The sequence below is a fragment of the Phaethon aethereus genome (genome assembly GCF_964289735.1).
Source record: "Phaethon aethereus genome assembly, chromosome: 5".
In the NCBI taxonomy this organism is placed as follows: domain Eukaryota; kingdom Metazoa; phylum Chordata; class Aves; order Phaethontiformes; family Phaethontidae; genus Phaethon; species Phaethon aethereus.
Window position 1 is genome coordinate 27,741,193 of NC_138579.1, and position 16,110 is coordinate 27,757,302.

Consider the following 16,110-nt stretch of genomic DNA (forward strand, 5'->3'; position numbering starts at 1 on the left):
TACTTTATGTCAGAATGTATGTAAAGAATTGCTTAAATAATAGCATTAATTTATGATGCTCTAGTCTGAAACATAGACACCACCTAAATATTCACAAATGCACCTTCCTGAAAATCAGGAAAGCCTTAGCCCTAGTAGATTATCCCAGTGGCATAAAACAAAGACATTGTAAAGTTGCTTCCAGTGAAATATATCGAAATAAAGGTAGAACTTGCTAACACCTTAATTGCACTTAAAGGCATTGACAGGAAAAAGCATTTGAAGAGTCACTTTAAAACGTTTTAAACATCTTACTTTTAGATAAGTTTAATACTTAAATACTTGATAAATTGAACACAGTTCTGTGACACATCTGAAAGCAGTAAATGAGGATCATTACCTCTTTTCTGCAAAGGCTCAGTTTTTCAAGAACTTTGCATTTGTCTTCAACTAGTTCAGCAATTTTATTGGCAAGCTGTTTTTCCCTTCCTAAAAAAGGACAAACAGTTAAGTGTTGCAACATCCAAATAATTAAAAGGACAAAAAAATTAAATTAAAAAAAAGTCATATGCCAAAAAACAGTATGAAATATAAGCTTACCTACATAAAGTCGACTTCTAACCTGAAATAAAAAGAATAAATACTGAAAACGTCTGATCAGTTACTCTTGCATAGTATCTGAAAACTAATCTTTTAAGCTGTGGTTCCATGAGCAGTTTAACCATGGAACTTAAAAAAAGAATATAAACACAGGCTGCTGTTAAAAATGGGCAACTGCACTCTCTGCTCGCACCCCCTCCATGGCTGTGTGTTTGCCCTGTCCTTCTCCCACTCTAATTAAACAGAGAGAAAATGAGGTTAGTTTTCACCTGGATCACTTTTATAACACACCTCTGTATGACTGCCAACACAAAGTGGTAGTAGACTGGTAGTAGCCAGAAGAGTAGGAAAGGGGAGGGACGGGAAAACTCCATGTGCCAGCTCAGACTTAACTTCCTATGAGGAAAAAAAACCCCACACATTATCATATGTAAGTTAGAGCTGCAGTAAGGGTCCTACTTGATGGGCATCCTGCCCAGATGCAACTCAGTGGCAAGTGCCAAACTGGCAGCTGCCACGTGGGGTTTAGTGCCCTAGAATCAAAATCTAACAAACTGTGGGAGAAAATCTGTCACAAATGGCCTGGACAAGAGATGCAGAACTTGGCTGAACCCACAAAAACTTTACAACACAGCATTCCTCTCAAGGGCCTGGATCATGTGCCTGACATACAATGGGTCCCTCAGATTTTCCCTGTTTCCTCCTCATTTAAAGCTGTGGGATCACCAAGGAGTCCAAGTAATAGAAAAAGGGGAAGAAAGTCATAAGCACACCTTATCCTATCATCCCTCAAAAAAACAAAACCAAACCCCATTACATTTGAGTAAGTAACCATTAATTCTTCAAAGAGCCGTCAGTGCAGTTCTAAGTATGGATGACTGAAAAAGCTAACAATAACTTCTGTAACATCTAATGCCTTAGTGACATGTGCAGGAGGAAAACAATACTAGAGTTGCTGCTTGACTGATTTCAGCTGAAACACCTCTTTCATACCACCTAGAGGGACACTGCTAGAAAACAGAAGGAATGACCCAAACTATAGACACATTAACTTATTCAACTACAGATCCCCTTCCAGACAATCTGGTGGCATTTTTCCAGACGTAAGCTGATGTTAGAACCCTAAAAATACAGTTGCTCATATCTGAAAAACTAAACCGCTATGCCACCTATCTTCAAACATAAGCATCATTATACCTAGCACCAAAACCACATTCTGTCTATTTAAGAGCATACAAAAACTGGGGAGAAATTCAGAACACTGAATTATGGTCACTAACCCCATTTCATTAGTAGGGAGAGTATGGTAGGCTGCTATTTCTCAGATCCTCACTCACAACAGAAGACAACACTTACTCAAAAATATGATCTGATTTGTGCATTAAAAGGTTTCAGTACTGCATTTCTCAAAGTCATCAGCTTAGTGCTCACAAACAGCACTGGTTCAGTGTTGTAATAAACAGAACCAAGGTCACTGTTCAATGAGTTTTAAAATGCCTGCCTTGAAGGGAATCCATCTGGATTGCTTTTGCTTACAGTTACCCTGAAAGACCTGAGCTGGTCTAACTATAGCCTGAGATATATCACAGAGATATCAATACATACAGCAATACATACACTCTAGGGAAGACCTCTCTATCCCATGAAAATAGTTTACAGGCTGACCTCGAAAGTCTGGTCTAGAAATTAAAAAGGAAGCCTTACTAGAGCGAGTGTCATTGAATTTCCTCTAATGAAAACAGTCACTCAGTACATGTCCAAACACTTATCGTCTTAACAAAACAGACTACTTCTCAATTTCTCTTTTAGAGGGATTCTAAATTCAATCACAACAGATTTAAAACTCTGAAGTATTATCTATCTTGAACAGAGTAACAATTTCAATTCAAACCATTAGTGCACTGTAGATATGTGCATGTAATTTTAACACTTACTGATTGATAACCTCTATACAGGAACAAGAGAATTGTAAAGGCTCCAACAATACCAGCACAAATCACTATTTCCCACGGGAAACCATACAGATCGGGACCAGGTCTTATATCTTCAGGCAGTGAAGCCACAGCCTGAAAAATAAAGTTAAAAGCTTCAACTAAAGGAAAAGAGGTTAATATCTTCAACAGAAAAGGCATTACATGTTGAGTTAGTTTACTTCTAAGACTTATACAAGCTTGTACATCTGTTTTTTTCAAAAAACCCTGAGAAAACAGTTAGCAGAACCCTTTGGCTTTTAAATTATACACTTACCAAGTGAGAAAAAAAAAAGAGCAGAGAGAAAAGTTCCAACAAGATATGATGATGACTAGATAAAGCTCTGAAAACTTTTCCTTCCGAAACTACCAATTACAGTATATTCTCCTTTGAATTGTCTACATATTTCACTGTTAGAAGAATCAATACTAATAAGTATTTAATGATCTATTAGTAGAAAATTAGTTTGGTGGAAAACCTGCTCAACCAACTTCATGCTAAAATAACATCCTGAACACAGTCAATGATATAACACATTTTAAACACTTAAATACACTCATATTTTATTTGTAAATGGGTATCACTATTTTCTCAACGATATAACCTGCTTAATGTAGCTCACGTTTACTATGTGCGACCTGTGTTTAAGAACGTGTTACTGTGCAGTGAAGTCTTAATCTCGATTTCTTTAATAAAACGGCCAGGCTACCCCCATCTCAAGCCAAGGGGCGCGCGCGCGCGCGTGTGTGTGTGTGTGTGCGCGCGCGCGAAATCAGGGAGCGTTCGTTTCAGCGCTTTGGCTTTTTGAGACCTCTGTTATTCTCGAAAAAACGGCCAGCTTCGCCAGGGCCCCACCGGCTCCTGGGTCCCACCAGTCCCCTCCCCGGCCGCGCAGCCCTCGGCAGGCTGCCGGGCACGGACGCACGCCGACGAGGCACAGCCCGGCTCTACGCCGCGCACGGGGCTTCTGTGTCGCAGCCGTGCGCCCCGCTGCGGGGCCGCTTCTCGCAGACCCGAGCCCCTTGCCACCCCCAGCGCCGTTTCCCCCAACGCCGAGGCGCCGCTGCGCAAGATCCCGACCCTCGCCGGGGGTCTCCAGAGCCGACCCCGGCCCTCGCGGGGGGTCGCCAGAACCGACACCGGATGGAGGCGGGTCTCGCACTCACCCTGCGCGCCCCTTCTAAGGCCAACCCGCAGTAGCGCTGGGCGCTCTCCCGCAGGCCCAGCCACAAGCTGGCTGTAGCAACGTCCAAAGCATCTCCGCGGCCGCCGGCAGCCATCTTACGCCGGCGGCGGCACGGGCCCACCACCGCGCGGCCCCTTCCGGCTCGCCGCTTGACAACCGGCCTGTACCACTACCGCGGGGGGGGAATAGGAAAAACCACTGCTGCTGCGGGAAGGGGGAACAGCACGCGCACAGGTGGACGCAGCGGCGGACTGTACCACTTCGGCATCAATAGGGGCGCAACACTATCGCTGGGGGGACCGAGAGAGAGACCACTGCGGGGGAAGGTGAGAGCGCGACAGCGAGCCTCACTGCCCCGCCTCGTCCCAGAGCGGGGGTGCCTCCGAAGGCGGCTCCGAGTTCCAGAGCCGGGGGGCCCGGTGCGGCTCAGGGGTGCCCTTTCCTCGCCCTCCCAGCGCAGCTGTCCGGCGCGGGGGGCGCGGGCCCAGGGAGCTGGGTGCCTGCGAGACCGCTCCCGACAGACCCTCCCCTTCGCATTACGCCCGGAGGCGGGAAGGAGCGGCAACTCCCCTCAGCGTACTCCCGCCGCCTGCCCCAGTCCTGACGTGGCCCCGCTGGCCACGAACCTGCTCCTGTTCCTCCTGCAAGTTACGCGCAGGGACACTCACCTCCCCCTTGGCCTCTGCTGCCTCCATCTCTACCCGTGCAGCAGCAGATCTTTAGAAAAATTAAGCTATCAGATCTAGATTCCCCGGGGAGGGCCTGGCTCCGGCCGGGGAGACATGCCACCTCGCCGCCCGCGTTCCCCGAGAGGGAGCCGGCGCAGAAGCCGACATTTCCCCGGCGGGGCGGGGAGAGAAGGAGGAGGCAACAGGTGTCTCAACCGCCGCCTCTCGCTCTTGCGCAAGTGGCGTTGCGTACGCGCGCCGGCGGTTACGCCGCCTGGCGGCCGGCGGAAAAGCCGCGTCATGCTCAGGGGTAGGTCAGCGTCGTGTTAAACTGTATTTCTTTTAGCTAAGTTTGGTTTTTTTTTTTTGGTTTTTTTTTTTTTTTTTGTTAAAAATTGGCCGTACTGGGGCTGCTGATACACAAATGGGAGAGGGCCGAAACGGTAGCTGCAATGCCACGTAGCAATGGTTTCTTTTTCATCTCATTCACTAACTGTTTTTGGTTTTGGTTTTTTTTTTACATGTACTTAACTTTTTTTTCTTTTAACGTATGCTAACTCGTTTTTCACAATGCGAGGTGAGTGACTTGCCAGTGAAGCTGGTACCACCTAACAGATAGTAATAGGTAGAAGGTGGAAGTGGCTTTTTTAGCTTTTAGTAGCTTTTTTTATTGTTTAGTCAAACAGTACAAGAATGAGTTTGGCCATAGCAGCGAACTGTCAATGAGCATGGAAATCCAGTCTGGTTCATGAGGGGAAAAAAAGGCAGAGCCCTTCGGTTTTAGTCTCCTAGGCTGCTGTTTAGCCAGAATCTATGTAAGTACAGTGGAAAGCAGGTACAAATTTATGTGGTTCTTAAACTTCAATTACCCAATCTAAACAAAGTCAAACCAAAGTACCAAAATTAATGATGTTTACCATACACCACTTTACCTGATGCTACTCTTCTCCTTAGAGGGGACAGTGCAACACCATCTACCTTTTCTCACATTCCTCTGGCAGCATTGTTTCTTGTGCAGTTATGTCCAGTAAGGTCCACTTTCACTCTGTCCCTACATTTTGATATTTAAGACAGCCCCATAGCAATCATAACCCCATTTTGTATTTCACATCTTTGCTTAGAAAAGTATTTTTTATGCACTTAAGAACTATAGGAATCTTCAGGAATCAAGGCTTTGACATTACTTTTTAAAAACAATGGAAGTATTCTGGTTATTTTACTCATCCTAACCCAAACTTCCTAAGTCCAAGCAAATTTAATCAGTACTGTCATGGGAACTAGAGGGTGCTATGAGTTGCATTTAAAAAAAAAAAAGAAGCAAAACCCCAAAACCAAACAAACTAAAAAACCACAAATGCAGATATTTTGACAAATGAGGTGTTTCCGGGCTGTTCTGTAAAAAAACCCCCACACTAAGTTCATCACATTCTGCAGTGCAAACAACAGAGGCAGATGAACAGCAGCTAACCTGACATTTTCTTGTTCCACCTCTATATGATTTAGCATCGGATACACCCAGAAGCAAGGGAACTGCAGAGGGTTTATTTAAAAGGATCTTTTTTCTTTCTTTTTTTTTTTTTTAGGAGCTTCATTGCAGAACTTAACCAATAACTGGCTTAATTTTACACCAACGTCAACACTATAGCACATAAAGAATTCTTACCTTTTTGATAATACTTGTCATTGCTGAAAATACGGATTTTATCAATTCCCCAATCTCAAGAGCATCCAAGCACAGAAGTACCTGATATATCCAGCCTCCTTCTGGTTTGTTCATAAGGAAAAAAAAAAAAGGTTTTACATTACAATTGTCAACTTAATATAATTCCAACTAATTTTTTTTTATTAAGATTGCAAATTTATTTTCCTTAAAATTAAGAAACTTAACACTTACCACTACTTGGAATGTAGTTCTGGATGGCATCTGAGAAAGGCTCTTTGACATCAAATGGAGTGTCAACTACTGAACTGTCCATTTTTTCTTCAGAATTTACTGAAGAAAATGCTATTGCTTTTGAGTGTTGGTCACTGCCATGTTCACTCTCCGCAGCTGCATTCATTTCATGTTCCTTCTTTGCTGTTTCTTCTAGTAACTTTCTTCTACTGCCTACTCCTGCAAATAATTGTAAAGGGAAATCGTGCTTACTTTCAGATGATTAAAAGCAAACAAACAAACTCTATCTCAATATTAACCTCTACAGAGATTTTGATTTTTTAATTTTTATTTTCCTCAAATAAATGAGGCGTTGGAACTAGTTGATCTTTAAGGTCCCTTCCAACCCAAACCATTCTATGATTCTGTAACTTAAAGCTGAACACTAGAGTAAAAATATGCTACAGATTTATGGTTTAAGAAACACTTGTTCAAATAATGGTCTCAGAACAGAATTTGGAGGATAGAGTTTTACTACAACACCAGTTTTGCTTGAAGTAGTTAAAAACCAATGTTCAGGAAAAAATATGCTTGGTTTTGATAGCTAGCCTATAGATTCCCTGTTCAGGATTAGTAGGTCTCTCTCATATCCAAATACAAATGGGAAAATCTTTATGAAAAGAACGATTAAAAATGCCATGTAGGATTAAAGATTAACAACTTCCCACAAGATAACCAACTGCACTGTGAAATACAAGAAAGCACAGGCATGTTCATGCAGAATTGTGACTGAAGGCACCTAGCTGCCTCAGTTTCAGTGACTTGGAGTAAATTTCCTGAAGGCAATAAAATACCTCTTTCAAACCCTCCCCTCCTTTCTTACCCATGTAGAAAAAAAAAAAAAAAATTACAAATTAATTATTTTTTTAATTCTATGCTGCAAGCCAGTACTGGCCAAAGATACACGTCACAAACAGTCCAATAGTCAAAAGTCAAGAAGAGTAACTGACTCTTAAACCGTTACCGTTGTATTAACTCAATCTGTATTATCAGATCCTCAAAATATCATAAAGCAGTCATTAACTACGACGAGTGCGGCTCGCTACCTCTTGATTTTAAATCACCGGAAGGAGAGAGTGTTGCATCTGTTGTATCTTTTTCCTCAAAGCAAGCATATTTTGTTCTTGCCAATTGACTGTTAGTGAAGCATCAGTGCAGTACCTTTAGCTGCAGTTTGCGCTGCACACTTAATTGTTATAGCAGACAAGGGCTCTGGCAGCTCTAGAAGAACATTCCTTTTTTCCATACATTTTTCCTGCCCAGTGTCGAAATTGTGCCCCTTTTGTGCAGACACAGTCACTTGTTTCCTCTGCATAATATTGTCTTAACATGAGTAAGCTGTGATTTCATGATGAATCTTTTCAAATTGCTGGTGCAGCTGCATCAGTTTGCTTCCCTCACAGAGATGCTCTATGAGTTGTTTAATATCTTGTTTTAACTTTAAATAAAATTGTTGGAATGTAATCAATGAGTTTGGTAAATCCGAGTGTTTATCATACAATATTTGCCTGGTTTTGCTTGGTTTTTGGGACATGAACTCTGTCTGCCCTACTATGATTTTGTTCATTTCCTTGTTTTTGCTGGATTCTGCAGCAGTATTTTTTCCAAGCTGACCTTCCTCAAATTGATCTTGCATGATTTCTGAATTGATTTAATAATTTTTTGTACCTTCTACAGATTTAGTAGTATCTTTTTCTTGTTCAGATTCCTTTTCTCTTAACTCCTTCTCATTCTTCTGTGCAGTATTTAATTCTACTAGTCCTAGTGTCATCCCTATTTTCATTTGTTTTTTTTTTTTTTTGATAAATCATGTATCCTCAGACTTTTTTCCTACAGGCTTAATTGTTACTTTTACTAAATATATTTGCAAAGAACCCTGATGGTCTGGTAGAAATACTACTTGGAACCCTTTCTGTTAGAATATAATTTTTATTACTTATATTTCTGGACTTTGACTCTCTAATTTTCATATTCTTTCTTTTTTTTCTTTCCCTCTCCTATCTTGTTTTAGTAGCAGGAATTAATTTTTCAGTATTATCCATCCTTTCCATTACAACAGTATCTTCTTTTCAACATAGACTATATATCAGACAGGTTTCTGAGCAATCCCTCATTGCCAGGATTTAACTAATCTGGGTTTTTTTAATAGCAGTTTGGCTTTCTTGTTTAAGGGTTTTAGGAGATACTAACTGTAATGCTATTTTTTTTCTCGCTTTAAAATTGTCTTCTAGTTTAGAGGGTGTCTAGGGTAAAAGTTCACGTTCAGTCAGACTAATATCATGTGACTGCTCTGTTGCTTTAGTTGTCAATAAATTTTGTTTATCAATTTTTTTTTTAATGTGGACTCAGCTGAAGACTTTGGAATTACTGTGCCTTTTGAAGGTGCCTTCCAAAACTCAGATTCATTTTCAATGTTTTTGTACCTTGCACTTTCATAACAGCTTGAATTGATGGGCCTAAAGCTGATGATATGGAATAATCTTTTATTTTACTATATCACGTGTGATTTTTGTATTTTTTTCTATGATCTGGATTAAGACTGTCCTCTGGCCCCTTCTCTGGTACCAGAAGCTCATGTTGGGAACATGAATCTTCCCGTGTTGTTTCCGCTTCACCTTCCCGATGATGTTGCACGTTCATAGGAATTTGTTCAGTCCATAGCTTCTCTCCTGACAGCCTGTCAGCAAGACCATCAAGTATTGTCCTATTTTTCACTGATCTGGTAGATTTTGTTGTTTTGTTGGGGTTTTTTTTCCCCTCCACTGTCCTGTTTGTTATTTTGCACTGCCAGCTGAAGAGAAGAATCATTCTTTTTGGAGGTATCTGCATTACTGTTACCTGATGCATTATGTTTAACCTTCTCATTGAGGTACCTTCAATTTCTTTTCCCCATAGTATTTTATCAAGGCTTATACTGATGCCTTTTTTCATTATGGAAGCTTAGTTCTATTCTCAGCAAGCAGTTTTTACCTTCCATTCTGAAACTCCATGTGTCTTCCAAGTGGCCAATTTCTTTGGAAGTTTTGGTACTTGTTAAGCCAATAGATGAGAGATGAGGAGAGAAAGGTTGATCTGGTGTCAATTCTTGTGAGTCCTCAGATTTCTGATCCTGTTCATCATTGAAAACATCCTGACTGAAATCTTTGATGTTGTTTTCATAAAAACCCAGTGGGTTGTTTTTATTCTCTGGTTTGTGAATTTTCCCTTTTACATCACCATCCATTTTGAACTGTTTTTTTGATGCTGAATTTTGTGCTGTATCACAGCATTTGACTTGTTTGCCTTTCTCAGATGTTTCCAGAGTAAGAGTTGGTTCGCTGTCACATGGGGTTTTCTTGATGTCCAGACCATTATCTGCAGTTCCTAGTAGTTCCCCATAACTTGGTAAATTGTTTTCTAAATTTATAAATTCTTGAATACAAGTGTTCAGGTTATTTTGTTCTTTTTGCCCTGTTTCAACTGTTTCCATTTTTGATTTTGCCTGCAGATAAGTTCCAATTTCCACTGTATTTTCAAAATTTAATTTTGAAGGTAAATGTAGAGAATCTTTGGGGACAGGGTCATTATAATAACCTTTTATATTGGTGTTTTCCTGACTTTCACTACTCTTAGAAACATGTTCTTCAGCACTGGAATAACTAAACAAGGGTACATACTGTCTTTGAGATCCTTCAGGTTGTACTACTGTTTCAACAGATAAAACTTGTGAAGCAACACTATCGCTAACTAATTTAACAAAATGTTTTGCGTTTTCACTACTGTGCTCATTATTTTGCACAGCTAGTGAGGAAAACAGATTGCTTTCTTGGATTGCACCCTCATCTTTTTCAGACAGCTCCTCAATAACTCTCTGGTTTACTTGTGCTTTCATTGCTCTGTTATTATTTCCTTGTAATATTTCATCATAATTTTCAGTTTGAGGGGTTTCTTCACTAAAAAACACATCACCTTGCAAACTCTGCACTTGCTCTTCTTTGGCTGTTGAACTCTGAAACTTCAGTATGTCTGCGAAATGACTGAAAGAGAAGAAATGGCTCTGTTCTTCAGCTATGTCAGGCTTTTCTTCTGGATTTTTCGTGTCTGAGGGACCACAGTTCTGAGGTTGGCTAGGAAAAGAAGTCTGATCTGATGCAATTGATTCATGTCCCTGTTGATTATCATATGTGTCCATATTATAATTAATAAAGCTATTATAGATATTTGTATACCAACCTGACTGGCCATGTTTGCTTTCTGATTCCTGATTTCTCTTTTTAGCCTCAGTGTTTTTCAGCGGTTGGCTTTCTGATACCAAGTCTTGTTCTGAACTGTAAGGTTCAACTGTCTTCTCCTGGTCAGCCATTAGCGTATCAGAAGATGATTCTGTGCTATTTGAGGTGCTTTTGGTGTCATGAAGAGTACGCACACTTGCTGGTATCTCCCCAGGATTTGGCATGTTACTGTTTGAATCTATTATTTCTTGCCAATAATTCTTTTCATCTTCTTCATCTGTTACTGCTTTAACTGTCGCTGATTCTATGTCCATGTGTGATTCTTTCTGACCTAAAGTCTGCACTTCTTCATTCTTATTTGCTTCATCCTTTATTTCTGTGTTTTGCTGGTCTTCCACAGCAAAGGTATCTTTCTCAGCATGGCCAAAATTAAGAACATTACTTAAACCCAAATTGAACCAATTTGATTTGGATTCTTGGCTTTTACTCTTTTCTTCTTCTATCAGTAACTCTGTGACTGCTGTTTCCTGTTCATTATTGGAATGTTCAGGCACACCAGAAACATCATGGATTTGTGGATAATTTTTTTCTGATTCCAAACCAACATCCACATTCTCTTCCCCAAAATACAGAAAGTCCGTCAGTCCACCTTGAAACCAAAGAGATGCTGGGGGTTCTTGTTCCTCCTTATCACGTGGCTCCTGTAAGTAATTTTCAGCAGTTACCGCTATTTTTCTGCCTCGGTATGTATTTTCTTCTAAAGATTCAGTAACGATTTTTAAGGGCTCTTCATCATTTTTACTTCCTGTGGTGAACCATCTTGCAATCCAACTAGCCTGATTTGGAATGGGTTCTAGTGGGAGGCTGTTTTGCATTTGCGGCTCTTCAGTATCATCTTTTCTGTTCTCATTTTTTCTAACCAGCTTTTTGCTTGCAGTCTCCTCTTGAGTGTGAGATTCCTTGGAATCATTTTCAGAAACTGGTTCAACTATTTCTTCGTTTTGCACAGAGTCTCTTGTATGTGTTAAGAGTTCATTTTCATGCAGCATTGATTCTGCATCAGATAATGAATATTCAGTTTCTTTGTTGTGATCATGTAACGTGCTATCTTCATTTTCAAAAGCATACTTATCTCCATGAAGACAAAGGAAATCAGTTTCCTAAAAGAACAGTATCAACTTTTAAAATGTTTTCATGTGTAATTTTCTACAGCACTGTGTAGCACAGCAGTATGTCTTTATTCTCTTTCTTTCTGTGTAGTTATACATGTGTATAACTTTACACAAAGGACTGTAAGTAATTATAGTATTCCTAATGGTTCTATATAATTTATTAGATAAAAATTATTTTAAAAGACAATAAACATGCAAATGGAGCAATAATGAAAAAAACATGTTTTGAATTATCTGAAATAAAATATGCATCAACACTTGAATTTTTAACTAGATATTAGATTTTCAGTTGCTGCGAACTACATTGGAAAATCTGGTGCTGTTGGTTTACCTTAGTGAGCACTTCAACTTCTTCTGCAATAAAAACTTCCTCAACCTTCACAGCATCTCTTGGGAAATAGCCAAAATCCTTTCCTTTCTGTAAAAAATATAAAAGGAATGAGGGCATTTAAACTTGAGTGATAAGTATTTGCATATATGCTAGAAAATTATGAGTAAACAATTGGTTTATACGACTGCCCCTCACTCCATTTTTTTCTGGTCAAAAAAAAAGTGTTTATTTTTCCTTCACAAATGTGTTCCATTTGCCGCTTCAGAGAGTAAGGGGAAGTATATTACTCCATACTGTTATTTTCTGTATTATTTTTATGAACATGTGGTTGTGCAGAACCAGTAGCCTTAACACTGCTTCAACTGAAGACGTGCACAAATGGTCTCAGCCAGCTCCTACTAAAATCAGCCACAAATTTCTGATTGACTCAAGTGGTAGAAAAATCATGCCTTAATAACTAATGATGCATAATAAGGTACAAGAAAAGTACAGTATCAAAGTCAGGTACAAGGCTAGCTGCAGCTGAAGAGAAAATGGCAGTGAAGATGGCAACATTACAGAAAATAAGTTCATGATAACGCCTAGAAGAATCAAGTAAGGGTCAGTCTGACGAAGAAACCAACCCCTAGCTTTACATTAAATATACTCTTTATAAAGATACTCCTGGATGAAAAAAAGGAAGATGGAATTTCACTGTTAAACAATAAATGTGACAGATCATTTACAAAAAAAAAAAAAAAAAGTTAACCAATATATTCTGGCTTTGAAGTACTTACACAGTTTTACTAGCAGTTGGATTTGGATCAATGCATCTCTTCCTTCTTAGCTATAACATAACTACAGGGCTGTTCTAACTACATTGTCAATTGTTCCAAATCATTAACTATGCATGATAACTTTTCTGGGAACTTTCCTTGAGCGCCCAACTGTGAAGTCAGATCCCGATACTGGTTCACTGATTAAGCAACTGTAAAACCTTCTTACCCACAGACCTGTAGGTAGGTACCTGACCTGATAGACCTGAATGTTTTTAAAAGAACCAGATGAAATGATTATAGCCAAATGATTAGATGACGGAGACAGAAAACTTGGATTCTGTTCTTGACTCTGTTTCTCCATGAGTGATCTTTGCCAAGATTTGATTTTCCCTTTCTATATACAGACAGTAACGATGACCCATCTCCCAAATACTATATTGATCCATGACTGGTTAATATTACAAAAGAGATGGAAAATCCCTAGAAGCAAGCAGACAGCAGTTATGCTATTATTATACTATCAACATTATTTTGGGGAAAGACTTTCAGATTGAAGTACTTACACTTCCTGTCCACAAATTTTCATTTTTCCTTGCAAGTTTGGAGTATACCATTATCTCTTCCCCTGTCTTGAAGTTAAGATACCGGCAATCAGGCCCTAAGTAGTCTGTAGTAGCTTGAACTCTGCTCATTGCCGCTGGAATAGTATGTAGAAAGAAAGAAACAAGTAAGTATAGCAGCCATTTTGTCTGAAGTCAGATAGGTTACTGAAGAAGTTTGATATATATAAATACACTAAAATATTTGTTAATACATCAGTATGTGCTTTGCTATGACACTAATCCATTTATATCACCAAGTGGAAAGCAACTAATGCAAAAAAGACATCTCTATCCTGTTTTCTCTCGTTTACTACAGATAGCAAGGAGAAAACCTCTCATCCTATATGGGCATTTTCCAGTCCTTATTCAGCCAAGCTTGCAGTGCTGAAATGCATGTGGAGAATTAGTAAGTTCAACTACTAAACCCAGATCTAAACTGCTAAAAATATTTCCCAGGTATTTATAATTGTATATTTTAGAAATTCTAAGTTAAATCTAGTAATTATTTCAGGGATTTTGTCCCCTATTTTGAACACATTTATATTATAAAGAAAATAAGTAAGTTTAAGCGATATAAACCTTAAAAATTGTCAAAAACAAAGTTTACAATTAAATTTGAATGCCTTTAAATTCTCTTTATCTCCACCCCTGTCTCCCCACAGAAACCACTACTGATGTGCTGTGGTCGGTTTGGAGACCATTCCACATGTTGTTCACAAAGACAGACATCTCTGAGCATCCAGAACCCCCGAACCCCCTGAAGTCAGTGTGGCTCCACAGGAAAATAAAGATCCATCAGCAAAGGAAACGTAAGCTCTCATCACTTCAGGACAACCTACCCACATTGAAAATGCAACAATTAAATCTGCCAAACCAATGGAGACAGCTTAGAAACAGCTTCAACTATATATCATTATGACAGGTTTCACAATGGTAATCAATGGATAATTAATGGGCATTATTTATCACTGCCTACTTGTGATTCAATGGCTCTGCATCCTGCTGAGCTATTTACTCCTCAGAACTCCATAACTAGTTACTGCTCTTAATTCACATTAAAGGAGAAAAAATAAGTAAAGAGGATATATTAACAGTGTCTTTTGTAAGAAGGATTACAAAAAAACCAAACCAAACAGTTTGCTCACAGTAGAAAAAAATGAGCTTTGCAGAATGGGCTGTGAATGTACTGTAAATTCAAGATACATAGTCTTCTTTCTCAGTTTTTTTTTTTTTAAATTTCTTTTGTACCTGTAAATAATGAGTTAAAAATACTTTAAAGTTGCTTTATACTGCCTATTTTGAGGAAACCCAAGAAAAACTAGCTATTCAAGCGTATTTTTACTGAACTTTGATCTTTATATACAACGCAATCCAGCAGGTATTTTTTCTCTTTTTGTTTGAAAAATTTAATCCTATTGCTCATAAACTTACTATACTGGCAACAAACATTTTCTGCGCCTACTCATTTTCAGTCTGTTTCATTGCTAATTTCAACATTATGGTTTGTAATAGCTGCACATACACCGTATACTCCTTTTGAAAAAAAAAACCCCAAACAACTTTTTTACTTACTCTCGCATTCCTGATCACCACACTTCTTCCATTCTGAAAGTACCTTTGTACTGTGCAGACTTGTTAAAAATGGAATTACTAACAGAAAAATTCTCTGATCCAAGATCCTTGACATTTTAGATTAAATCCAGAATGCACTGAAACTGTGGAAACTGCATTGATGTGCAGTTAGCAAGAATATTCTACATTATTTTTCTTAGCCTAACAAAACATTGCAAATAAACTTATAATCCTGTTTTCCTTCTCTCATCTGCTTAAACAGAAGTACTCTATGCTAACAATCTGCAAAGTCAGGTGTCCTGATTATACACATACGTTTAATAATTAACTATGTTCTGATAACTAGGCTGATGTTTTGAATATAAAGAAACTAGTTCTGGTCACATCAAAATTTAGCCTCTATCAGATAGGTTCTTTTGTACTGAGTTTGAGGAATATTGTGCTAGGGGAAATTCAACAAAAGCTGTATTAGGATTTTTTCTGGATTATGAATGTATTTTCAATATACACTTTCCATCTGGTTTTAAGATGGACTGGCAGTTTTAAGCTTATATTGATTTGCGTGATTGCTAATAGAGCTACTGACAATTTTCTAGCTTTTTTTGTTTAATAAACTATATTTTGTGTGCAGTGATATGCTTTAGATTATTTATAGGTGGTCATTGGTAGCTCAGAACAGAAATTTTTCCATATACACTTTTGGAGTTTTCAGGTACTAGATGCCAAGTACAATCCTTCAGCATGGGGAATACATACTCAACTCCAGTGTCTTTTAAAGGTATGTGTCAGTTTTCAGGTTCTTAAGACAACTAGAAAAACCCATATGCTATCTCTACGTTGTGTATCACAGAGCAATATACCAAAGCTAAGCAGATATGTCCTGCTTTTTAAGGAATACCTTCTGTTTCTTAGCAACCTATTATCCAATATAGAGTTATACGTAATGTTTTCTTAAATACAGGTTATACTTCAAAGTAGTAATTATGAAGGGAGTCGTACACTGGTTATATAGGTATGAAGTTGTGCTATAAATGAAATCCTGTAGAGAGGTTTGTGTTGGAAGTAAGCTTTGCTTCAAAGGCTTCACATCATTGTCCTGCATTTCCTTGGTTACCCATACAAAATAC

At 38.9% G+C, this 16,110-nt stretch overlaps 1 protein-coding gene across 1 annotated transcript in view; it reads right to left on the reverse strand.

The window, feature by feature from the left end:
- The window catches only part of MIA2 (MIA SH3 domain ER export factor 2), a gene marked incomplete at both ends in the record, with an annotated part of 36,972 nt that extends 21,874 nt beyond the window's left edge, over nucleotides 1-15,098 (reverse strand). The window contains 9 exons of the mRNA XM_082000305.1: nucleotides 380-468; nucleotides 580-601; nucleotides 2,514-2,645; nucleotides 6,068-6,168; nucleotides 6,302-6,514; nucleotides 10,550-11,708; nucleotides 12,052-12,138; nucleotides 13,373-13,506; nucleotides 14,984-15,098. Of these exons, the coding sequence (XP_081856431.1) occupies nucleotides 380-468; nucleotides 580-601; nucleotides 2,514-2,645; nucleotides 6,068-6,168; nucleotides 6,302-6,514; nucleotides 10,550-11,708; nucleotides 12,052-12,138; nucleotides 13,373-13,506; nucleotides 14,984-15,098 (2,052 nt within the window). The remainder of the gene's footprint in view (nucleotides 1-379; nucleotides 469-579; nucleotides 602-2,513; nucleotides 2,646-6,067; nucleotides 6,169-6,301; nucleotides 6,515-10,549; nucleotides 11,709-12,051; nucleotides 12,139-13,372; nucleotides 13,507-14,983) is intronic.
- Between the last annotated feature and the right edge of the window lie 1,012 nt (nucleotides 15,099-16,110).